The sequence below is a fragment of the Nerophis lumbriciformis genome, linkage group LG14 (assembly GCF_033978685.3).
Source record: "Nerophis lumbriciformis linkage group LG14, RoL_Nlum_v2.1, whole genome shotgun sequence".
NCBI lineage: Eukaryota > Metazoa > Chordata > Actinopteri > Syngnathiformes > Syngnathidae > Nerophis > Nerophis lumbriciformis.
This window is the reverse complement of record NC_084561.2, coordinates 6738824-6766690: the sequence shown is the minus strand read 5'-3', so window position 1 is coordinate 6766690 and position 27867 is coordinate 6738824. Positions and strand designations below refer to the sequence as shown.

The 27867-nt window shown below is 35.3% G+C and overlaps 1 protein-coding gene across 1 annotated transcript in view; it reads right to left on the bottom strand.

The window, feature by feature from the left end:
• The window catches only part of LOC133616719 (uncharacterized), a 37495-nt gene that overhangs the window by 8934 nt on the left and 694 nt on the right, over positions 1 to 27867 (bottom strand). The window contains exon 1 of the mRNA XM_072914739.1: positions 26902 to 27867. This exon is cut by the window's right edge and continues 694 nt beyond it. Coding sequence (XP_072770840.1) covers positions 26902 to 27867 — 966 coding nt within the window. The remainder of the gene's footprint in view (positions 1 to 26901) is intronic.

The following is a 27867-nucleotide window of genomic DNA, read 5'->3' as shown; positions in this document are numbered from 1 at the left end:
GTGTGGCATATCAAGATGCTGATCAAACAGCATGATTTTTGCACAGTTGTGCCTTAGGCTGCCCATGATACAAGGCCACTCTGAAATGTGCAGTATTGCTTTATTGAGGGTCTGGGGGAGTTAGAAAAGCAGTCAGTATCTGGTGTGATCGCCATTTGCCTCACTCAGTGCAACACATCTCTTTCGCAGTTGATCAGGTTGTTGATTGTGGTCTGTGGAATGTTGGTCCACTTTTCATCAATGGCTGTGCCAAGTTGCTGGATATTGGCAGGTAATGGAACACGATGTCGTATACGCCGATCCACAGCATCCCAAACATGCTCAATGGGTGACATGTCCGGTGAGTATGTTGGCCATGCAAGAACTGGGATGTTTTCAGCTTCCAGGAATTGTGTGCAGATCCCGATGAGGATGACGAGCATGCAGATGAGCTTCCCCGAGACGGTTTCTCAGAGTTTGTACAGAAATTATTATGTAATGCAAACCAATTGTTGCAGCAGCTGTCCGGGTGGCTGGTCTCAGACGATCATGGAGGTGCACCTGCTGGATGTGGAGGTGTGGTTGTGAGGCTGGTTGGATGTACTGCCAAATTCTATGAAAATACTTTGGAGACAGCTTTTGGTAGAGAAATGATCATTCAATTCACAGGCAACAGCTCTGGTGGACATTCTTGCAGTCAGCATGCTAACTGCACGCTCCCTCAAAACATGCGACATCTGTGGCATTGTGCTGTGTGCTAAAACTGCACATTTCAGAGTGGCCTTTTATTGTGGGCAGCCTAATGCACACCTGTGCAACAATCATGCTGTGTAATCAGCATCTTGATATGCCCAATCTGTGAGGTGCGATGGATTAATTACAATAGTGAACAATATTTTGAGAGGAATAGGTATTTTGTGTATATAGTAAAACTTTTAGATCTTTGAGTTCAACTCATGAAAAATAAGAGTGAAAACAAAAGTGTTGCGTTCATATTTGTGTTCAGTATAACATGCCCGAAGTTGACAAGCTGTCCAGTGATTTGGATTTGATGTAGTTCATGTTTGGGCGGCACTAAAAAGTTGGGATTGACCTAAGTGTATATTTGCTTAAACGTTCTAGCAAAACAAAACTTACATACTGACTTATTGACTCATGGAAGTCTTATGATGTCTTTTAGTTTTTCCCAGTTCCATGGACTTGTTACACAGTTCAAGATCGGAGCCCTGTTTGCTCTACATGAAAAAAGAGGGACAACATTACCGGAGCACATAAAAAAACTGTGGGACCTACCGGAAATTTAAAGGGCTCCATATATATATATATATATATATATATATAAGAAATACTTGACGTTCAGTGAATTCTATATATATATACTGTATATATATATATATATATATATATATATATATATATATATATATATATATATATATATATATATATATCCATCCATTTTCTACCGCTTATTCCCTTTGGAGTCGCGGGGGGCGCTGGAGCCTATCTCAGCTACAATCGGGCGGAAGGCGGGGTACACCCTGGACAAGTCGCCACCTCATATATATATATATATATATATATATATATATATATATATATATATATATATATATACATATATATATATATATATACATATATATATATATATATATACATATATATATATATACATATATATATATATATATATATATATATATATATACATATATATATATATATATATATATATATATATACATACATATAAAATAAATACTTGAATTTCAGTGTTCATTTATTTACACATATACACACACATAACACTCATCTACTCATTGTTGAGTTAAGGGTTGAATTGTCCATCCTTGTTCTATTCTCTGTCACTATTTTTCGAACCATGCTGAATACCCTCTCTGATTATGCATTGCTGTGTGGCATGCACAAAAGTGTTTTCATCAAATGCACTAGATAGCAGTATTGTCCTGTTTAAGAGTGTCACAACATTGCTGTTTATGGCAGACGAACTGCTTTACGGTATACAAAAAAGTGACTGCTGTTGTGTGTTGTTGCCGCGCTGGGAGGACGTTAATGAAACTGCCTAACAATAAACCCACATAAGAAACCAAGAACTCGCCCTCCATCATTCTATAGTTATAACGTGATTGGGCAGGTACGTTTTTTTATATTGTGGAGGACCTGAGTCCGCCTGAATTTCGGGAGATTTTCGGGAGAAAATTTGTCCCGGGAGGTTTTCGGGAGAGGCGCTGAATTTCGGGAGTCTCCCGGAAAATCCGGGAGGGTTGGCAAGTATGATGTCAGTAGGTGGCAGCAGGTAGTTAATTGCTTTGTAAAAGTCGGAATGTGTCGGGTGAGACAAGGATGGTTTGTTGTAATCCCAATATGCAGACCACATAGGGAGGCAGTATGCAGGTAAAAAGGTATGTAATGCTTAAACCAAAAATTAACAAAAGGGAAAGGGAAAGGCAATGGCTATGCAAAATGAAAGTAAAACTGAACTGGCTACAAAGTAAACAGATACAGAATGCTGGACGACAGCAAAAACTTACAGCGTCCACAAAGTACATCTGTTCTTGACATGACAATCAACAATGTAAATAGTCTTGCTTGCTAACACAAACCAGGTTTTCGGAATAGCGCTCAAAGGAAGACATGAAACTGCTACAGGAAAACACCAACAAAACCGGAAGGGTCACCAAAATAGGAGCGCAAGACAAGAACTGAAACACTACACACAGGAAAACACCAACAAACTCAAAATAAGGCACGACGACCTGGTAGAGTTTCATTTTTTAACGTTTTCTGCTGGTGGTGTGCCTTGCCTCAAAAAAGGTTGAAAAACACTGTTGTAAGTTGTTGTCGTACAAAGTCAACTACAGAAGATTAAAAGTTGAGTCTCTTCTTACGGTTTTACCACAGGATGTGTGAAAGTACGAGGCCGTGCCACACTGTGACCTACTTCTACGCCACACATTTACCGTTAAGGCTCGTAGGGTTGGAAAGTTTTACGGGTTTGTTCGTTTGTATTCATTTACTGACCTGTTTTTTTTGCAGAGAGACTTTTGCTTCTGATAAACGTGTCTTCCTGAATGCAAACCCACCCGGAAATTAAGTGATAAATTTCCCCCGACTAATGCTTTTTCCTAGTAGTGCTTTCCCAGACCCGTGACACGAGCACAGGATCCCTCCCCAAATGTCCAAATTACTCCCCCAAAAAAGTTCCACTTGAGTTTATGTGACATCTATTCTGCAAGGGTGTGATCGTGCAGAATGGAATGGTGGAAAGTAATACAATATTTCTACTTCACTATTAAGTAGAGTTGTCAAAAGTATTGATACACTGATACCGAGAAAACATGCAAACTACACTGCAAAAAGTGAAATCTAAGTCTGATAAGATCATTCTTCTCACTGAGCAGATTTTATGTTAGAGTGTTTTACTTGTTTTAAGTGTTTTGCTCCTAAATGATCTCAGTAAGATATTACAGCTTGTTGCTGAGATTTGATGACCTATATTGAGTAAAACATGCTTGAAACTAGAATATCAAGTGTTGCAAAGCTGTGTCATCAACACTCACAAGTATAAAACTGCTTTTTTAAAGGAGGAACATTATCACCAGACCTATGTAAGCGTCAATATATACCTTGATGTTGCAGAAAAAATACCATATATTTTTTTAACCGATTTACGAACTCTAAATGGGTGAATTTTGGCGAATTAAACCATACTTGCCAACCTTGAGACCTCCGATTTCGGGAGGTGGAGGGTGGGGGCGTGGTCGGGGGTGGGGCGGGGCGTGGTTGGGGGCGTGGTTAAGAGGGGAGGAGTATATTGACAGCTAGAATTCACCAAGTAAAGTGTTTCATACATATATATATATATATATATATATATATATATATATATATATATATATATATATACAGAGGTGGGTAGTAACGTGCTACATTTACTCCGTTACATCTACTTGAGTAACTTTTGGGATAAATTGTACTTCTAAGAGTAGTTTTAATGCAACATACTTTTACTTTTACTTGAGTATATTTATAGAGAAGAAACGCTACTTTTACTCCGCTACTTTTATCTACATTCAGCTCGCTACTCGCTACTAATTTTTATCGATCTGTTAATGCACGCTTTGTTTGTTTTGGTCTGTCAGACAGACCTTCATAGTGCCTGCGTTTCAACAAATACAGTCACTGGTGACGTTCACTCCGTTCCACCAATCAGATGCAGTCACTGGTGACGTTGGACCAATCAAACAGAGCCAGGGGTCACATGACCTGACTTAAACAAGTTGAAAAACTTATTGGGGTGTTACCATTTAGTGGTCAATTGTACGGAATATGTACTGTACTGTGCAATCTACTAATACAAGTTCCAATCAATCAATCAAAAGTGTGAAGGAAAAAAGACCATTTTTTATTTCAACCGTACAACCCGTCAAAAGCCTAAAGACTGACTGCACAGTTCCTGTCTTCACAATAAAAGTGCCGCTCCATCGCGCCTGCGCTTTCAAAATAAGAATCTCCGAAAGCCAGCGCAAACAAGCTAGCAAGCTACGGAGTTTGCCGCCAATGTATTTCTTGTAAAGTGTATAAAAACGAATATGGAAGCTGGACATATAAGATGCCAAAAACCAACCACTTTCATGTGGTATTAGACAGAAAGGAGGACGTTTTTTTCTCCTCCATTTGAAAACGTGGACGTTTGTCATCACTACTGTCTGATTACAATCAATGCAAGTCATCAGAATCAGGTAATACACCAACTTATATTCTAGTCTTCATTAAAGAAAGGAATCTATATGTGTTAAACATGCATGTATATTCATTAAACACTATTAACATGTAAACAAAAACGGCAAAAAAAATAAATATAAATTATATACTGTATATATCAATGTATGTATATATATATATATATATATATATATATATATATATATATATATATATATATATATATATGTATGTGTGTGTGTGTGTATATATATATATATATATATATATATATATATATATGATATGTGTGTGTATGTTACTCATCAGTTACTCAGTTCTTGAGTAGTTTTTTTACAACATACTTTTTACTTTTACTCAAGTAAATATTTGGGTGACTACTCCTTACTTTTACTTGAGTAATACATTTCTAAAGTAACAGTACTCTTACTTGAGTACAATTTCTGGCTACTCTACCCACCTCTGTATATATATGTATATATATGTATATATATATATATATATATATATATATATATATATATATCTACATCCTGAAAATATGCAAACAAACTGTGTTTAGATAGATGATACTTCAAACTTGCATAAATAAATATTAAGGAATATAACATAACTTGGCTTCTGAGAGTTTCAAAATGTAATGAATAAAATGCTAAAGTTGTTGATAAACAAGCAATTATTTTAATAATTAAATATGGTCATTTTAAATGAATTATTATGATAATTTAAAATCAATTATTTCCAATATGTTTATTTTAATGTATAACTCTATGGCTGGATGTAATAAGGAGTCACGAAAAAATACAAATAAAAATACAATTAATTTTGATGTTTTTAGCAAAATATAGTAAAAATGTATTTATTTTTATATTTTTTTAATTAATAAATATATTTATTTTTAGGTAAAATAAACATAATAATACAATTTATCTCTAGTCTGGATGATTTAGTTCTTGTCACCCTGTTGTCCTCCCGTCATGAAAAAAGGCTGTCCTCACTCAGGTCCGCATGGAGCTGGAGGGGGCGTGGCTTCCAGCTCCGGCTGAAAATCGGGAGATTTTCGGGAGAATATTTGTCCCGGGAGGTTTTCGGGAGAGGCGCTGAATTTCGGGAGTCTCCCGGAAAATTCGGGAGGGTTGGCAAGTATGAATTAAACGCCTTTCTATTATTCGCTCTCGGAGCGATGACGTCACATCGGGAAGCAATCCGCCATTTTCTCAAACACATTACAAACACCGAGTCAAATCAGCTCTGTTATTTTTCCGTTTTTTCGACTGTTTTCCGTACCTTGGAGACATCATGCCTCGTCGGTGTGTTGTCGGAGGGTGTAACAACACGAACAGGGACGGATTCAAGTTGCACCAGTGGCCCAAAGATGCGAAAGTGGCAAGAAATTGGACGTTTGTTCCGCACACTTTACCGACGAAAGCTATGCTACGACAGAGATGGCATAGAAGAATATCGACCCCAGCTTCCCTGGCCTGCTGACATCAACTCCAAAACTGGACAGATCAGCTTTCAGGAAAAGAGCGCGGATGAGGGTATGTCTACAGAATATATTAATTGATGAAAATTGGGCTGTCTGCACTCTCAAAGTGCATGTTGTTGCCAAATGTATTTCATATGCTGTAAACCTAGTTCATAGTTGTTAGTTTCCTTTAATGCCAAACAAACACATACCAATCGTTGGTTAGAAGGCGATCGCCAAATTCGTCCTCGCTTTTTCCCGTGTCGCTGGCTGTCGTGTCGTTTTCGTCGGTTTCGCTTGCATACGGTTCAAACCGATATGGCTCAATAGCTTCAGTTTCTTCTTCAATTTCGTTTTGGCTACCTGCCTCCACACTACAACCATCCGTTTCAATACATGCGTAATCTGTTGAATCGCTTAAGCCGCTGAAATCCGAGTCCGAATCCGAGCTAATGTCGCTATAGCTTGCTGTTCTATGCGCCATGTTTGTTTGTGTTGGCTTCACTATGTGACGTCACAGGAAAATGGACGGGTGTATATAACGATGGTTAAAATCAGGCACTTTGAAGCTTTTTTTAGGGATATTGCGTGATGGGTAAAATTTTGAAAAAAACTTCGAAAAATAAAATAAGCCACTGGGAACTGATTTTTAATGGTTTTAACCCTTCTGAAATTGTGATAATGTTCCCCTTTAAAGTAATAATTTCTTACTTCAAGCATGAAAAAAAAAAAATCATGATGCCGAGCGCATATCATGATGTCAAGATAATGGCACTAGCATTTACTTATTTAAGAATATTTTTCAACATATTGAGCAAAAAGGTCTCTTTTTTTTCTACCAAGAAAAGTGCACTTGTTATTAGTGAGAATATACTTATTTTAAGGTATTTTTGGGTTCATTGAGGTGAGCTATTTTGACTTGTTTTGGAAAGTCTTGACAAGCCGAATTTTCTTGTTCTATTGGCAGATAATTTTGCTTAGTTCAAATAAAATACCCCTCATTTTTGTATTTTTTTTTTCTTGTTTTTGAACACTGACTTTTTGCAGTATATACATTGACAGCTGCTTTTTCAATATCGTCAGTACTGCACTCCAAACGTTTACTGAGTGTTGTTAAAAGGAAAGGCCATGTAACACAGTGGTGAACATGCCCTTTCCCAACGACTTTGGCACGTGTTGCAGCCATGAAATTTAAGTTAATTATTATTTGCAACAAAAAAAATAAAGTTTATGAGTTTGAACATCAAATATGTTGTCTTTGTAGTGCATTCAACTGAATATGAGTTGAAAAGGATTTGCAAATCATTGTATTCCGTTTATATTTACATCTAACACAATTTCCCAACTCATATGGAAACGGGGTTTGTATGTATATATATATATATATATATATATATATATATATATAGAAATTAGAATGATATACTACAGTTTTTCCATTGTATTGACTGAAATTCTCTATAAAAACGGTTACTTTAAAATATCCCGAATAGCAACTAAGGTAGAAAACACTCCTGTTATGTTAATATCAACTCATGTCAAATGAAAAAAGGGCAAAACTTTGCTCGTACTCGCCGTCATCACCTTTCCCCAAATCAGACGCTACGTTTACAAACATTTCAAAAAGCCTAACTTGGGGCGTCGTGCGTACTTACCTTGGCCGGCGGCAGGCGAGGAAGTGAGAAGAGCTCTAGTTGCTGTTATCTCTAATGCACGCCCTGCCTTCCTCTCACAAATCCTTGCTACGCTTCCATCACATTGTTCTTCGTCATCACTAAAAATCCTTTTGTCCAGTTCTTTTTTTTATTTCATTTTTGTGCCCCGGTGAAATCTGTGGCTGGTGCCGCTCGTGTGGTCATCCCACTTCCCCGACAATCCTCCGCCTCACATTTTTTTCTTTCATGGGTCAAAAGCAAGCCCCACCCTCTGCTTTCAATGCACGGCCCTGCACCAGCAATGTGCTTGCAATTACTTCAGCTTTTCTACGTCTTTTTGGGTGACGCAGTTGCAGGAAACAGATGTTGTGTCCAAGTCGAGATTTTGTGGGGAGGAAGTCTTTGGTGATGGACAATAGTTTTTGTGGATATATTGTTGTTATGTATGAAGAGATAGTGGCATTCTAACAGTAATGGGAATACAATGTGTTACTTGTTCACTTTATGTCCATCATAAACAAGTTGAAAAACTTATTGGGGTGTTACCATTTAGTGGTCAATTGTACGGAACATGTACTGTACTGTGCAAACTACTAATACAAGTTTCAATCCATCCATACATCCATCTTCTTCCGATTATCCGAGGTCGGTTCGCGGGGGCAGCAGCCTAAGCAGGGAAGCCCAGACTTCCCTCTCCCCAGCCACTTCGTCCAGCTCTTCCTGTGGGACCCCGAGGCGTTCCCAGGCCAGCCGGGAGACATAGTCTTCCCAACGTGTCCTGGGTCTTCCCCGCGGCCTCCTACCGGTCGGACGTGCCTTAAACACCTCCCTAGGGAGGCGTTCGGGTGGCATCCTGACCAGATGCCCGAACCACCTCATCTGGCTCCTCTCGATGTGCCATGATTGGGTATAAAAGTAGATTCCATGAAATGCTCAGTCATTCACGAACAAGGATGGGGCGAGGGTCACCACTTTGTCAACCAATGCGTGAGCAAATTGTTGAACAGTTTAAGAAAAACCTTTCTCAACCAGGAATTTAGGGATTTCACCATCTGCGGTCCATAATATCATCAAAGGGTTCAGAGAATCTGGATAAATCACTGCACGTAAGCAGCTAAGCTGACCTTCGATCCCTCAGGCTGTACTGCATCAACAAGCGACATCAGTGTGTAAAGGATATCACCACATGGGCTCAGGAACACTTCAGAAACCCACTGTCAGTAACTACAGTTGGTCGCTACATCTGTAAGTGCAAGTTAGAACTCTCCTATGCAAGGCGAAAACTGTTTATCAACAACACCCAGAAACGCCGTCGGCTTCGCTGGGCCTGAGCTCATCTAAGATGGACTGATACAAAGTGGAAAAGTGTTCTGTGGTCTGACGAGTCCACATTTCAAATTGTTTTTGGAAACTGTGGACGTCGTGTCCTCCGGACCAAAGAGGAAAATAACCATCCGGATTGTTATAGGCGCAAAGTTGAAAAGCCAGCATCTGTGATGGTATGGGGGTGTATTAGTGCCCAAGACATGGGTAACTTACACATCTGTGAAGGCACCATTAATGCTGAAAGGTACATACAGGTTTTGGAGCAACATATGTTGCCATCCAAGCAACGTTACCATGGACGCCCCTGCTTATTTAGCAAGATAATGCCAAGCTTACTTTGAGCTCCTCCCGGATGGCAGAGCTTCTCACCCTATCTCTAAGGGAGAGCCCCGCCACCCGGTGAAGGAAACTTATTTTGGCCGCTTGTACCCGTGATCTTGTCCTTTCGGTCATAACCCAAAGCTCATGACCATAGGTGAGGATGGGAACGTAGATCGACCGGTAAATTGAGAGCTTTGCCTTCCGGCTCAGCTCCTTCTTCACCACAACGGATCGATACAGCGTCCGCATTACTGAAGACGCCGCACCGATCCGCCTGTCGATCTCACGATCCACTCTTCCGTCACTCGTGAACAAGACTCTGAGGTACTTGAACTCCTCCACTTGGGGCAAGATCTCCTCCCCAACCCGGAGATGGCACTCCACCCTTTTCCGGGCGAGAACCACGGACTCGGACTTGGAGGTGCTGATTCTCATCCCAGTCGCTTCACACTCGGCTGCGAACCGATCCAGTAAGAGCTGAAGATCCTGGCCAGATGAAGCCATCAGGACCACATCATCTGCAAAAAGCAGAGACCTAATCCTGCAGCCACCAAACCAGATCCCCTCAACGCCTTGACTGCGCCTAGAAATTCTGTCCATAAAAGTTATGAACAGAATCGGTGACAAAGGGCAGCCTTGGCGGAGTCCAACCCTCACTGGAAACGTGTCCGACTTACTACCGGCAATGCGGACCAAGCTCTGACACTGATCATACAGGGAGCGGACTGCCACAATCAGACAGTCCGATACCTCATACTCTCTGAGCACTCCCCACAGGACTTCCCGAGGGACACGGTCGAATGCCTTCTCCAAGTCCACAAAACACATGTAGACTGGTTGGGCAAACTCCCATGCACCCTCAAGGACCCTGCCGAGAGTATAGAGCTGGTCCACAGTTCCACGACCAGGACGAAAACCAAACTGTTCCTCCTGAATCCGAGGTTCGACTATCCGGCGTAGCCTCCTCTCCAGTACACCTGAATAGACCTTACCGGGAAGGCTGAGGAGTGTGATCCCACGATAGTTAGAACACACCCTCCGGTTCACCTTCTTAAAGAGAGGAACCACCACCCCGGTCTGCCAATCCAAGTTTCAATCAATTAATCAATTATGGTTGCCCTCTGAAGGCCACTTGTAACAGTGAATAATTATGGTTTACATACACTTGTAAAGAACATGTCATGGCTGTCTTGAGTTTCCAATCATTTCTACTAGGGATGTCCGATATTATCGGCCGATAAATGCTTTAAAATGAAATTTCGGAAATTATCGGTTTCAAAAAGTAAAATGTATGACTTTTTAAAACGCCGCTGTGTACACGGACGTAGGGAGAAGTACAGAGCGCCAATAAACCTTAAAGGCACTGCCTTTGCGTGCCGGCCCAGTCACATAATATCTACGGCTTTTCACACACACAAGTGAATGCAACGCATACTTGGTCAAAAGCCATACAGGTCACACTGAGGGTGGCCGTATAAACAACTTTAACACTGTTACAAATAAGCGCCACACTGTGAACCCACACCAAACAAGAATGACAAACACATTTCGGGAGAACATCCGCACCGTAACACAACAGAACAAATACCCAGAAGCCCTCGCGGCACTAACCCCCTACCCCACCCACCTCAACCTCCTCATGCTCTCTCAGGGAGAGCATGTCCCAAATTCCAAGCTGCTGTTTTGAGGCATGTTAAAAAAAAAAAAAAAAAGCACTTTGTGACTTCAATAATAAATATGGCAGTGCCATGTTGGCATTTTTTTCCCCATAACTTGAGTTGATTTATTTTGGAAAACCTTGTTACATTGTTTAATGCATCCAGCGGGGCATCACAACAAAATTAGGCATAATAATGTGTTAATTCCACGACTGTTTATATCGGTATCGGTTGATATCGGAATCAGTATTTAAGAGTTACCTTGAAATTTTTTTTTTACCTTGAAAATCATATTTAACCTTGAAAAAAAAATGTTACCTTGAAATTTTTTTTTTAACTTGAAACATTTTTTGTACCTTGAAAATCATTTTTTAACTTTAAAAAAAAAAAATTACCCTAATCTTAACCCTAACCCTAACCCTAAAAAAAATGTTAATTGTTAAAATTGTTTAAAAAAATAAAAAAAATTTAAAATTGTTTTAAATTGTTTTAAAAATTAAAAAGAAATTAAAAAAAGTTTAAATTTTTTTTACAAATTAAAAAAAATTAAAACATTTAAAAAAAAATTTAAAAAATTTAAAAAATTTGAAAATCATTTTTTACCTTGAAAAAAAAATTTTACCTTGAAAATTTTTTTTTAACTTGAAACATTTTTTGTACCTTGAAAATAATTTTTTACCTTGAAAAACATTTTTTTACCTTGAAAAAAAAAATTTACCTTAAAATTTTTTTTTTACCTTGAAAATCATATTTAACCTTGAAAAAATTTTTTTACCTTGAAAATCATTTTTTACCTTGAAAATCATGTTTTAACTTAAAACATTTTTTTTTAATTTTTATATATATATATATATATATATATATATATATAATATATATGTATCTATTATATATATATATATATATATATATATGTATCTATTATATATATATATATATATATATATATATGTATCTATTATATATATATATATATATATATATATATATATATATATATATATATATATATATATATATTGATACTTTTTGATACTTTTCTATTATAAAGGGGACCACATTATTGTCTTTATTTGTACTTTTTAGAGGCTGTATAGTACAGAATATGATTAATTAGTATCGCGGTACTATAGTAGTACCGGTATACCGTACAACCCTATATCAAAAATATCGGATATTGGCCCCCAAGTCAAAAAGTTTGGACACCCCTATGTTAAAGGTTTTAAGAGTTGTACGTGCATACAAATGCATACATAATTGTAACTGTTTGCAAATGCACCAAATCATTAAATTGAATCATTTTGATTCGATAAATAAAGTGTTAATGCTCTATACATCCAACATTATGTATTATTATAACTGAACTTATTTGTAACATAGTTAGTTAATGAAGTGTACTTTAGTAGTTATTTCCCATATTTCTGCACAATAACGCAGATATGTAACACTAGTGAGCAGTTGACAATATGAAGGGATTTTTCATCCAGAACATATTTTGTGTCTCTGAAAGGAAAATGATGGTGTTTAAGCTCAAGTCTATAAGGGAGGCTGAGCAGCAGGTTGGAACCTAAACAAACTCCTTCTTGAGCAGCAAGTGCAGATAGCGAGGGTGGAGTCGCAGTAACATACAGATGTTGGAATGCATACACACAACCTCAGTAACACCACACATGCTCTATGTTGTGTACAGAAAGGCACGGTTTGAAAAAACATGTACTCTTATTCACTGAACAATATCAGTAGGAATCATACATTATTTTGTAGTGTGGAATGTTTAAAAAGGTTTGATCAAGTGAAATAAGTTAAACAAAACAATGGTACGTATGAAAACTTTTTATTAACCACCTGGAATGGAGTTGTGCTGGCTTTAAATTGAAGTGGAGTGGTAATTGTTTTTATGAGACATAGTGGCTACAGTAATTCATGAAGTTAAGATTGTGATGCAGACACGTTTGTTACTGGATGCTTTCTAATATGCTTCTGCCTTGGAGACTTTGTATGTGTAAGGAATATGCAATTATTACTATTTGATACTTGTTTATGTTGACTAATGTCACATTTTATGGTTCAGTGATGATCATGTATGTCTATCAGTTGTGCTATTGTGTGCTCAGCTGTTGTGTAGCTGCTAATAGCATGTAGTCTAGCACAGGGGTCTCCAAACTACGGCCGATCAGCGCCCAAAATCCGGCCCGCGGAAAGTCCCAAGTTAAAAAAGATTGTTATTTTTTTTAATCTGATCCTTTCTAAACAATTTTCTACCGCTTGTTACTCTCGGTGTCTCCTAGCCACTCAGGCAAATCATATTGTCGAAACATTTTCCCATCAATAACGTGACATCATCACGCTCGGAATATATATATATATATATTTTTTTTTATTTTTTTAATTTTTGTAACATTTTTAAAAATTTTAATTTAAAATGTTTTAATTATTTAAAAAAAAAAATTTTAATTTTTAAATTTTTTTCAAATATTTTTAACTTTTTTTTACTTTTTGTAACTTTTTTGTAACTTTTTTTAACTTTTTTAAAACTTTTTTTAAACTTTTTTTTAACTTATTTTAAACTTTTTTTTAACTTTTTTTTAAACTTTTTTTAACTTTTTAAAAAAAAATTTAAACCCTAACCCTAACCCTTACCCTAACCCTAATCTTAACCCTAACCCTAACCCTAACCCTAAAAAAAAATGTTAATTGTTAAAAATTTTAAAAAAAATAAAAAATTGTTTTAAATTGTTTTAAAAATTAAAAAAAAGTTTAAAAAATTTTTACAAATTAAAAAAAATTAAAAAAATTTAAAAATTTAAAAACATTTTTTAAAAATTAAAAAAAGTTGAAAATCATTTTTTACCTTGAAAAAAAATTTTTCCTTGAAAAAAAAATTTTAACTTGAAAAATGTTTTGTACCTTGAAAATCATTTTTTACCTTGAAAAAAAAAAATTTACCTTGAAAAAAAAAATTTACCTTGAAAATTTTTTTTTACCTTGAAAATCATATTTAACCTTGAAAAAAAAATGCTAACTTGAAAAAAAAATGTTACCTTGAAAATCATTTTTTACCTTGAAAATCATGTTTTAACTTAAAACATTTTTTAAATTTTTTTAATTTTCTTTACGTTTTTTAAATTTTTTTAAAATTTTTGTAACATTTTAAATTTTTTTAAACATTTTTAAAAATTAATTTTTTTTTTTTAAATATTTTTAAATTTTTTAAATATTTTTAACTTTTTTTTAACTTTTTTTTAACTTTTTTTTAACTTTTTTTAAACTTTTTTAACTTTTTTTTAACTTTTTTTAATTTATTTTTTTATTTTATTTTTTATTTTTTTTTAACTTTTTTAAACTTTTTTAAAACTTTTTTTAAAAACTTTTTTTAACTTAAAAAAAAAAAAAGTACCCTAACCCTAATCTTAACCCTAACCCTAACCCTAAAAAAAATGTTAATTGTTAAAATTATTTTTAAAAATTTAAAAAATTTAAAAAATTTAAAATTGTTTTAAATTGTTTTAAAAATAAAAAAAAATAAAAGAAAATTAAAAAAAATTAAAAAAAAAGTTTAAAAAAAGTTTTTAAAAAGTTTTAAAAAAGTTTAAAAAAAGTTTTAAAAAAGTTTTAAAAAAGTTTTAAAAAAGTTTAAAAAAAGTTTAAAAAAAGTTTACAAATAAAAAAAAAATAAAAAAAATTAAAACATTTAAAAACATTTAAATTTTTTTTTAAACCATCCATCCATCCATCCATTTTCTACAGCTTATTCCCTTTTGGGGTCGCGGGGGGCGCTGGAGCCTATCTCAGCTACAATCGGGCGGAAGGCGGGGTACACCCTGGACAAGTCGCCACCTCATCGCAGGGCCAACACAGATAGACAGACAACATTCACACTCACATTCACACACTAGGGCCAATTTAGTGTTGCCAATCAACCTATCCCCAGGTGCATGTCTAAAAAATTTAAAACCATTTTTAAAAAATTAAAAAAATTTGAAAATCACTTTTTACCTTGAAAAAAAAATTTTAACTTGAAAATTTTTTTGTACCTTCAAAATCATTTTTTTACATTGAAAAAAAAATTTTACTTTGAAAATTTGTTTTTAACTTGAAACATTTTTTGTACCTTGAAAATCATTTTTTAACTTTTAAATTTTTTTTTTACCCTAACCCTAACCCTATCCCTAATCTTAACCCTAACCCTAACCCTAAAAAAAAATGTTAATTGTTAAAATTGTTTAAAAAAATTAAAAATTGTTTTAAATTGTTTTAAAAATTAAAAAAAATTAAAAAAAATTAAAAAAAATTAAAAAAAAGTTTAAAACATTTTTACAAATTAAAAAAAATAAAAAAAATAAAAAAATGTAAAAACATTTTTTTTAAATTTAATCATATTTAACCCTGAAAAAAAAATTTACCTTGAAAAAATTTTTTTACCTTGAAAATAATTTTTTACCTTGAAAATCATGTTTTAACTTAAAACTTTTTTTAATTTTAAATTTTTTTTATGTTTTTTTATTTTTTATTTTTGTAACATTTTTTAAATTTTATTTTATTTTTTTAAATTTATTTTTTTTTTTTTAATATTTTTACATTTTTAAAATATTTTTAATTTTTTTTTTAAACTTTTTTAAACTTTTTTTAAAACTTTTTTTTAACTTTTTTTAAACTTTTTTTTTAACTTTTTGTAACTTTTTTTTAACTTTTTTTAACTTTTTAAATTTTTTTTTACCCTAACCCTAACCCTAATCTTAACCCTAACCCTAACCCTAACCCTAACCCTAACCCTAAAAAAAAATGTTAATTGTTAAAATTGTTTAAAAAAAAAAAAAAAAATTAAAATTAGGGATAGGGTTAGGGTTAGGGTAAATTGTTTTAAAAATTAAAAAAAAGTTTAAATTTTTTTTACAAATTAAAAAAAAAAAAAAAAAAAAAAAAAAAAATGTAAAAACATTTTTAAAAAATAAAAAAAAATTGAAAGTCATTTTTTACCTTGAAAAAAAATGTTTACCTTGAAAAAAAAATTTTAACTTGAAAAATTTTTTGTACCTTGAAAATCATTTTTTACCTTGAAAAAAAATTTTTACTTTGAAAAAAAAAATTTACCTTGAAAATTTTTTTTTACCTTGAAAATCATATTTAACCTTGAAAAAATTTTTTTACCTTGAAAATCATTTTTTACCTTGAAAATCATGTTTTAACTTAAAACATTTATATATATATATATAATAGATATGTATCTATTATATATATATATATATATATATATATATATATATATATATATATATATATATATTTTGATACTTTTCGATACTTTTCTATTATAAAGGGGACCACATTATTGTCTTTATTTGTACTTTTTAGAGGCTGCATAGTACAGAATATGATTAATTAGTATCGCGGTACTATAGTAGTACCGGTATACCGTACAACCCTATATCAAAAATTCAAACCATTTTTTAAATATAAATAAATACTAATAATAATGATTTCAAACTGTGCAATATAAAAGTAGCAATAGATTTCATGGTAAAATTGTGAAATTTACTGTGGTTTTTACAGCATTTTTCTCTAAATGAAAAAAAACTGTACTTTTTTTTTTTTTACTGTAATAAACTGTGGCGCTGTTTTGGCTTTTACAGTAATACACCGAAAAATAAACTGGTAGCTCAGCTGCCAAAATTTTACTGTAAATTTGCATTTTTTTTTTTATGTACAGTAAAAAAACATTGGCTTTATTTTAACAAAAAAATCTTAGGGTACATTAAAGATATGTTTATTATTACAATTTAGTCCTTAAATAAAATAGTGAACATACTAGACAACTTGTCTTTTAGTAGTAAGTAAACAAACAAAGACTCCTAATTAGTCTGCTGACATATGCAGTAACATATTGTGTCATTTATACACCTATTATTTTGTACACATTATGAGGGACAAACTGTAAAAATTGATTATTAATCTACTTCTTAATTTACTGTTAATATCTGCTTACTTTCTCTTTTAACATGTTCTATCTACACTTCTGTTAAAATGTAGTAATCACTTATTCTTCTCTTCTTTGATACTTTACATTAGTTTTGGATGATACCACACATTTAGGTATCGATCCGATACCAAATAGTCACAGGATCATACATTGGTCATATTCAAAGTCCTCATGTGTCCAGGGACGTATTTCCTGACTTTATAAACATTATATGAATTTTTTTTAAACAAAAAAAGATGTGATGCCCAAAAAATATCGACGTAATCATAGTAGTATCGACTAGATACGTGCCTGTACTTGGTATCAATACAGTGGATGTCAGGTGTGGATCCACCAATGGCGTTTGTTTACATTTTGATGCCGGTGTGCTACGGTGTGTAGTGAAGCATGTTTAGCTATTCCTCGTCCTCCAGTGATAATGATACTTGTAAGACACTTACTTTATTTGTCGCCATGGAGACCAGGATTAGTGATTTAGAAGTAGCTGATACACTGTCGACTACGGATGGATGTTAGCCATGTCTTAAAGCACCTCTTCCTGAGGGCGTTTCAGTGTTATAACTTCACCTTTATCTTTACTTTTTAAGCCAAAATGCGTCCATTCTCCCTTTATTGTCTACACACTGTCTCTGCTTGTAAGTACTCCGTGTGTGTGCGCTGCCGTACATGCTCCTCTGCTTGTAAACCAGCAATGACTTGATGTGACGCGAGACCGGTACGTTTCAGAGGCAATATAGTACTGAAAATTATTCATTATTCACTATACTAGTACCGCGATACCGTACAACCCTACAGCCAAGAAGGCCCTGACGGCACACCACTGCTTTTAACTATTTGCATTATGGGTGCTAGCAAAGAAAAATCCATAAATTAGCCGCGCCATTTGGTTCAAAGTGTATTAAAAAAGTAGCGGCTTATTGTCAGGTTCAAACACTGACGACATCTATTAAACAAGACAAGAAGCAAGGAATTAAACAGAGACAGAATTCAATTTGGCTCAATTGAGGAGAAACGTCTGGACTGTACTCTTTGTACAGTCCCACCGTGCTCTGACGAAAGATTGTACGCCTCCTCTTTTATTTGGACTTTCCCTGATTACGTGGCAACAGCTGTTTCTAAGGGAGGGGGGTCGTAAACAGCCATCGCCTTTGGTTACAAAACAGTTCAAAGAAAAAGGTCGTAAAACAGTTCAAAGAAAAGGTGCCTGCTTCCTCTCCGCTTTGTAGATCTCGGGGTCAAGACAAAATCTTCCTGTGGATTACAATAGAAGAAAGAAACCGGCGCCTTCATGTCGCTTCCCATCGTACACAGTGGAGTTTTACAAGCAGAAGGCTTGGTAGGATCAAAGACAGATTTTGTCTTCTCGCAGGGCGAGCTGAACTCAATGTAACACAAAGTTTTGTGATAACTTAGATACAATTATTCTGACACTTATAGTCCAGAATGTAGGCTACTTCCCATCCTCAACCCCTCAACATTACAACAGGTTGACACAACAGAATCGTATTAAGACATTTTTTTTTCAATTATTGTAGGACAAGCGGTAGAAAATGGATGGATGTCGCTGGCAGTTTAAGTCGTCTGTCATTAGAACTCTAAGTTGACACTTTTCGACTCTCTGGGTTTTCAAGTGCAATCAAACGTGAGTCAAAGCTTTGCTTTCCTCTTAATATTTCCGCTTGTTTTCTTCTGAACCATTTCCTCCTTTGTCAGTGTGTGTGTGTGTGTGTGTGTATGTGTGTGTGTGTGTGTGTGTGTGTGTGTGTGTGTGTGTGTGTGTGTGTGTGTGTGTGTGTTGTGTGTGCGTGTGTGTGTGAGCGGCTTTATACCTCCTGTTGTGTAAAACCAGCGTACTGGAAATTCCTAATCACCCGTTGTCACGGTAACGGACTTGGGAGCCGACTCACTCTTTTTCACGGTCCATTGTTTGTGGTCCCTTTCCAACTTATGGAATTTGTGGTGTCTGCCGTGGTTGTGCTCTAGTGGAAATAGTCCACCGGTTGGTTGAGAATACCCAAAGTCAGATTGTGATCCAAATAGACAATGAAGGACACAACACAGCAAATAAAGAGTGATACATTTATTGTTGAAAAATATGAAGTTGTATACAGAGGTGGGTAGTAACGCACTACATTTACTCCGTTACATCTACTTGAGTAACTTTTGGGATAAATTGTACTTCTAAGAGTAGTTTTAATGCAACATACTTTTACTTTTACTTGAGTATATTTATAGAGAAGAAACGCTACTTTTACTCCGCTACTTTTATCTACATTCAGCTCGCTACTAATTTTGATCGATCTGTTAATGCACGCTTTGTTTGTTTTGGTCTGTCAGACAGACCTTCATAGTGCCTGCGTTTCAACAAATACAGTCACTGGTGACGTTCACTCCGTTCCACCAATCAGATGCAGTCACTGGTGACGTTGGACCAATCAAACAGAGCCAGGTGGTCACATGACCTGACTTAAACAAGTTGAAAAACTTATTGGGGTGTTACCATTTAGTGGTCAATTGTACGGAATATGTACTTCACTGTGCAATCTACTAATAAAAGTCCCAATCAATCAATCAAAAGTGTGAAGGAAAAAATACCCTTTTTTATTTCAACAGTACATCCCGTCAAAAGCCTAAAGACTGACTGCACAGTTCCTGTCTTCACAATAAAAGTGCTGCTCCATCGCGCCTGCGCTTTCAAAATAAGAGTCTCCGAAAGCCAGCGCAAACAAGCTAGCAAGCTACGGAGTTTGCCGCCAATGTATTTCTTGTAAAGTGTATAAAAACGAATATGGAAGCTGGACGAATAAGAAGCCAAAAACCAACCACTTTCATGTGGTATTAGACAGAAAGGAGGAACTTTTTTTCTCCTCCATTTGAAAACGTGGACGTTATCAGTACTACTGTCTGATTCCAATCAATGCAAGTCATCAGAATCAGGTAATACTCCAACTTATATTCTTGTCTTCATGAAAGAAAGGAATCTATATGTGTTAAACATGCATGTATATTCATTAAAACACCTTTAACATGTAAACAAAAACGGCAAAATAAATAAATATAAATTATATACTGTATATATCAATGTATGTATATATATATGTGTGTATATATATATATATATATATATATATGTGTGTGTATATATATATATGTGTGTGTGTGTATATATATATATGTGTGTGTGTATATATATATATGTGTGTGTGTATATATATATATATATATATATATATATATATATATATATATATATATATACATGTATGTGTGGGAAAAAAATCACAAGACTATTTCATCTCTACAGGCCTGTTTCATGAGGGGGGGTACCCTCAATCGTCAGGAGATTATATATATATATATATATATATATATATATATAATGTGTGTTACTCATCAGTTACTCAGTACTTGAGTAGTTTTTTCACAACATACTTTTGACTTTTACTCAAGTAAATATTTGGGTGACTACTCCTTACTTTTACTTGAGTAATAAATCTCTAAAGTAACAGTACTCTGGTTGTATATAGAGATGTCCGATAATATCGATAAATGCTTTAAAATGTGATATAGAAAATTATCGGTATCGTTTTTCTTTTTTATCGGTATCGTTTTTTTTTTTTTTTTTTGTTTTTTTTAATTAAATCAACATAAAAAACAAGATACACTTACAATCAGTGCACCAACCCAAAAAACCTCCCTTCCCCATTTACACTCATTCACACCAAAGGGTTTCTGTTATTAATATTGTGGTTCCTACATTATATATCAATATATATCAATACAGTCTGCAAGGGATACAGTCCGTAAGCACACATGATTGTGCGTGCTGCTGGTCCACTAATAGTACTAACCTTTAACACTTCATTTTACTCATTTTCATTAATTACTAGTTTCTATGTAGCTGTTTTTATATTGTTTTACTTTCTTTTTTTATTCAAGAAAATGTTTTTAATTTATTTATCTTATTTTATTTCATAAATTTTTTTTTTTTAAAAGGACCTTATCTTCACCATACCTGGTTGTCCAAATTAGGCATAATAATGTGTTAATTCCACGACTGTATATATCGGTATCGGTTGATATCGGTATCGGTAATTAAGAGTTGGACAATATCGGGTATCGGCAAAAAAGCCATTATCGGACATCCCTAGTAAAAATGTCAAGATTTGACTCAGATAATTTGTTAATTTTATAATTTAAAAAAATAAACCACAAGAATAAAGGCTGGTATATTTCAAAAGGTCGTAATTTGACTAGATCAGGGGTCGGCAACCCGCGGCTCTTTAGCGCCCCCCTAGTGGCTCTCCAGAGCTTTTTCAAAAATGTATGAAAAATGGAAAAAGATGAGGGGAAAAAATTTTTTTGTTTGTTTTAATATGGTTTCTGTAGGAGGACAAACATGACACAAACCTCCCTAATTGTTATAAAGCACACTGTTTATATTAAACATGCTTCACTGACTCAAGTATTTGGCGAGCGCCGTTTTGTCCTACTAATTTTGGCGGTCCTTGAACTCACCATAGTTTGTTTACATGTATAACTTTGTCCGACTTTCGAGGACGTGTTTTATGCCACTTCTTTTTCTGTCTCATTTTGTCCACCAAACTTTTAACGTTGTGCATGAATGCACAAAGGTGAGTTTTGTTGATGTTATTGACTTGTGTGGAGTGCTAATCAGACATATTTGGCCACTGCAAGCTAATCGATGCTAACATGCTATTTAGGCTAGCTATATGTACATATTGCATCATTATGCCTAATTTGTAGCTATATTTGAGCTCATTTAGTTTCCTTTAAGTCATCTCAATTCAATGTATATCTCATGACACACTATCTGTATGTAATATGGCTTTTCATTTGTTATGGCTCCTGACAGATTTGTTTTTGTATTTTTGGTCCAATATGGCTCTTTCAACATTTTGGGTTGCCGACCCCTGACCTAGATTATATTTTTAATTTCACAAGAAAAAAATCTGATAACCGTAATTAGTAAGATGTAACCCTGTTATAATAGTAATATGAGAAAATATCTTAATTTGACTTGAATAAATTGGTCATTTTACTGTATTTTTATATTGGACAATATCGGGATATCGGCAAAAAAAGCCATTATCGGACATCCCTAGTTGTATACCATGCATACACTCATTTTGCTCAGCGTGAGGTAAGAACGTTTTTTAGCAAACTGCTTTCCTCGCACTTTTGGAAAATATCTGTGTTCTCGTTTAAAGAGGAAGTGAACAATGGATGTCCGCTAACTTTTTGCAACTCAACGCCAAGAAAACGGAAATGCTGATTATCGGTCCTGCTAGACACCGACATCTATTTAACAATACCACCTTAACATTTGGCAACAAAACAATTATACACCTATTTAACAATACCACCTTAACATTTGACAACAAAACAATTATACACCTATTCAACAATACCACCGTAACATTTGACAACAAAACAATTATACACCTATTCAACAATACCACCTTAACATTTGACAACAAAACAATTATACACCTATTTAACAATACCACCTTAACATTTGACAACAAAACAATTATACACCTATTTAACAATACCACCTTAACATTTGACAACAAAACAATTATACACCTATTTAACAATACCACCTTAACATTTGGCAACAAAACAATTATTCACCTATTTAACAATACCACCGTAACATTTGACAACAAAACAAATATACACCTATTTAATAATACCACCGTAACATTTGACAACAAAACAATTATACACCTATTTAACAATACCGCCGTAACATTTGACAACAAAACAATTATACACCTATTTAACAATACCACCTTAACATTTGACAACAAAACAATTATACACCTATTCAACAATACCACCTTAACATTTGACAACAAAACAATTATACACCTATTTAACAATACCACCTTAACATTTGACAACAAAACAATTATACACCTATTTAACAATACCACCTTAACATTTGACAACAAAACAATTATACACCTATTTAACAATACCACCGTAACATTTGACAACAAAACAATTATACACCTATTTAACAATACCACCTTAACATTTGACAACAAAACAATTATACACCCATTTAACAATACCGCCTTAACATTTGACAACAAAATAATTATACACCTATTTAACAATACCACCGTAACATTTGACAACAAAACAATTATACACCTATTTAACAACAAAACAATTATACACCTATTTAGTAATACCACCTTAATATTTGACAACCAAACAATTATACACCTATTTAACAACAAAACAATTATACACCTATTTAATAATACCACCGTAACATTTGACAACAAAACAATTATACACCTATTTAACAATACCGCCTTAACATTTGACAACAAAACAATTATACACCTATTTAACAATACCACCTTAACATTTGACAACAAAACAATTATACACCTATTAAACAATACCACCTTAACATTTGACAACGAAACAATTATACACCTATTTAACAATACCGCCGTAACATTTGACAACCAAACAATTATACACCTATTTAACAATACCGCCGTAACATTTGACAACAAAACAATTATACACCTATTTAATAATACCACCTTAACATTTGACAACAAAACAATTATACACCTATTTAATAATACCACCGTAATATTTGACAACAAAACAATTATACACCTATTTAACAATACCACCTTAACATTTGACAACAAAACAATTATACACCTATTTAACAACAAAACAATTATACACCTATTTAACAATACCACCTTAACATTTGACAACAAAACAATTATACACCCATTTAACAATACCTCCTTAACATTTGACAACAAAACAATTATACACCTATTTAACAATACCACCTTAACATTTGACAACAAAACAATTATACACCTATTTAACAATACCACCGTAACATTTGACAACCAAACAATTATACACCTATTTAACAATACCACCGTAACATTTGACAGCAAAACAATTATACACCTATTTAACTATACCACCTTAACATTTGACAACAAAACAATTATACACGAATTTAACAATACCACCTTAACATTTGACAACAAAACAATTATACACCTATTTAACAATACCACCTTAACATTTGACAACAAAACAATTATACACCTATTTAACAATACCACCTTAACATTTGGCAACAAAACAATTATACACCTATTTAACAATACCACCTTGACATTTGACAACAAAACAATTATACACCTATTTAACAATACCACCGTAACATTTGACAACAAAACAATTATCACCTATTTAACAATACCACCTTAACATTTGACAACAAAACAATTATACACCTATTTAACAATACCACCTTAACATTTGACAACAAAACAATCATACACCTATTTAACAATACCACCTTAACATTTGACAACAAAACAATTATACACCTATTTAATAATACCACCGTAGCATTTGACAACAAAACAATTATACACCTATTTAACAATACCACCGTAACATTTTGACTAGCACTTTCGCTCATTGTTATTTGAATGAACCTACAAATATTGTCTTTTATTACTAAGTGCCATCTTAGGGCCATCTTGTAAGTATGCTGTAGTTCCCTTGTTAGCATGCTAAAGTTAGCATGTTATTATTAATATTAACACACTCGTCACAATTCTTTTCTAACAATGTTTTATTTAGGTTTTATACTACCTTTGGCATTGCTAGGCCTTGCTCACGAGTCTGCGTAGGCAATACCAGACAATACCAGAAGAAAATCAGTTGGGTCGGCTTGTTGAAATATCAGGGTTGTGCTCACTTTTGTCGGATACTTTATTATCCCTAGGGATGATGTTTGAAACCGGTTCTTCCGGTTGTTCGATAAGAAAAGAACTGATTCCATGGACTCAAATCCCTTTTTTGAGAACCGGTTCCCGTTATCGAGGCCACTATAGTAAAGAAAAAGAGTTGGTTCTTAATTCGAATCCCGGGGGGACGAATCCCGTTCCACAGGAAATGCCCTGTGGGACGGCAATGTTATGCCCATTTGATTGTAGACTCTTACTGACACCTTGTGGCGATATGAAAATACTACGCGTCATTAGTTTGGTCACTTTCGGGTTGGCGACGTCAGTTCAGTTCATGATACAATTGAGAAGTAGACAAGTTGTGTTAGCTCTTACAAGCCTTGGAAAAGATAAGTCTGTAAGTAAACTGTTTAACTTGTTTATGTAACTCAATATTAAGGTGGAAAGTGTTTAAGTTTGATACTAAGATGTTTATTGAAAAACGATTTTTGTGCACTGTTTCAATGGATGTTTTGAGGACTTAAAATGGCTGCCACTCGTGTATTTCCACCATCAAAATAGTTTCAACACTCAGAAGTATTTGGTACTGTATATTTGTGTGAAGCTAATATTTACATATTGTGTATTAAATTTCAGTATGTTAATTGAATCACATAGCTTATACATTTGTCATTGTGTGTATTTCAGTTTGAAAAAAACAAAAAAAAACAGTTCAGTGCAAGACAAAAGTAAAGATAGGAAAAGACAAAGCAAGATCAACAACAATAAAGAGCCTAAATGGATTAATCTGCTTTGGAACTTTATTAGACGTCTTGGATTGTTTGTTAGCTGTCTGCCTGTGTGTGTAGTTAGTATGTTCCAATAGCAGCAGAAGTGCACTTTTTGGAGAGCTGTATTATTTTCAGTTTTGTGCCCAAGGGACTGATTTTATTTAACACTATAATATTATTTATACACCTATAGAGATCACAGAGACAGGTTGTTTTTGTGTTACTGTATATATATGTTTTTCTGAAAAATCCCACTTAATATACTTTGGGTAACAACAGTCAATATTTATTTATTTTATTTTTTAGGGGGATAACAGTCAATATTTATTCTTATTTTTTTTCTTATAAAATAAAAGTGAGCTTTTGTTAAACTAAATATTGTGGTTTTTTCCATATAACCTATCTGGATTCAATCAGCACCTCCAAGTCCGAGTCCATGGTTCTCGCCCGGAAAAGGGTGGAGTGCCATCTCCGGGTTGGGGAGGAGACTCTGCCCCAAGTGGAGGAGTTCAAGTACCTCGGAGTCTTGTTCACGAGTGGGGGAAGAGTGGATCGTGAGATCGACAGGCGGATCGGTGCGGCGTCTTCAGTAATGCGGACGCTGTATCGATCCGTTGTGAAGAAGGAGCTGAGCCGGAAGGCAAAGCTCTCAATTTACCGGTCGATCTACGTTCCCATCCTCACCTATGGTCATGAGCTTTGGGTTATGACCGAAAGGACAAGATCACGGGTACAAGCGGCCGAAATGAGTTTCCTCCGCCGGGTGGCGGGGCTCTCCCTTAGAGATAGGGTGAGAAGCTCTGCCATCCGGGGGGAGCTCAAAGTAAAGCCGCTGCTCCTCCACATCGAGAGGAGCCAGATGAGGTGGTTCGGGCATCTGGTCAAGATGCCACCCGAACGCCTCCCGAGGGAGGTGTTTAGGGCACGTCCGACCGGTAGGAGGCCGCGAGGAAGACCCAGGACACGTTGGGAAGACTATGTCTCCCGGCTGGCTTGGGAACGCCTCGGGGTCCCACAGGAAGAGCTGGACAAAGTGGCTGGGGAGAGGGAAGTCTGGGCTTCCCTGCTTAGGCTGCTGCCCCCGCAACCCGACCTCGGATAAGCGGAAGAAGATGGATGGATGGACTATCTGGATTCGATAAGAGAATTGACAAGGAATCGGTTCGATAATGGGGTCGAACTCGATAATTTCTTATCAAACATCATCCCTAATTATCCCTCAATGTGTGCAAATGAAACCCGTATCTCCTCCACCCTCTTGTTGAGGCGGTGCATGGCGTAAAGGGCGGAAAGGATGAGAAAGAAACCTGTGGCCACAAGAAGGATGTGACCGAACATGAGGAACCCAGCCAAGGCTGCGTTGGAGGGCAGAAACCACACATACACCCAACCGTTGTGGTGGTTGTGGTGAACAAAGTCTGGCCTCTCTTCGATTACCAGTTTGTCATAAAATGGCGGTGAAATGTCGTAGGTGGGTGGAGTCTCATGTGGTGGGGCGCTAGATGACGCTGCTTCTGTTGGGACGGTGACTAGTTGGCTGATTTTAAGAGCTGTCGTAGTGGGAGCACAGCCCGGAGGAAATGTTGTAACACTGCAGATGTTGAAGTCCTCGTCACGCAGAGAGTCAAGGGTACGGAGAGCTTGATACGGTGGACTGTGACATATCACGTCTTCATTATCAGGAACCGCTTGCTTGTTATGTCGAACCCATCTGGCGAAGCCTTCGATGCTACAGGTGCAGTCCCATGGATTGTCATTCAGGTTCACCCTAAGGGATGGATTGGACCGGAAAATGTCTTCTGGGAGATTGCTGAGCCTGTTAGTCTTCAAATCCAACATCGTCAGCAGTCCAAGCTCCTGAAATATGTTCCTTGGTAGGTTCTTCAGTTGGTTGTTATTGAGGAGCAACGTGCTCAAGGCGCTCAGTCTGGAGAAAAGACGCGGCTGAAGTGCCTGGAGGTTGTTGTATTTCAGCGAGAGCTTCTGAAGTTCAGGAAGGCAGCTAAACACACCTGAAGGCAACTCTCGAAGCCTTCCGTTCAAATGGAGGTTCAGGTGGAGCAGCCCGGACATGTTTGCGAACAGATTCGCAGGCACCGAGGTGAGGTTTGTGTAGTACAAGTAAAACTCTTGCATTTCTGGCATGTGTCCCATCAACTCATCCGGTAGCGATACGAGCG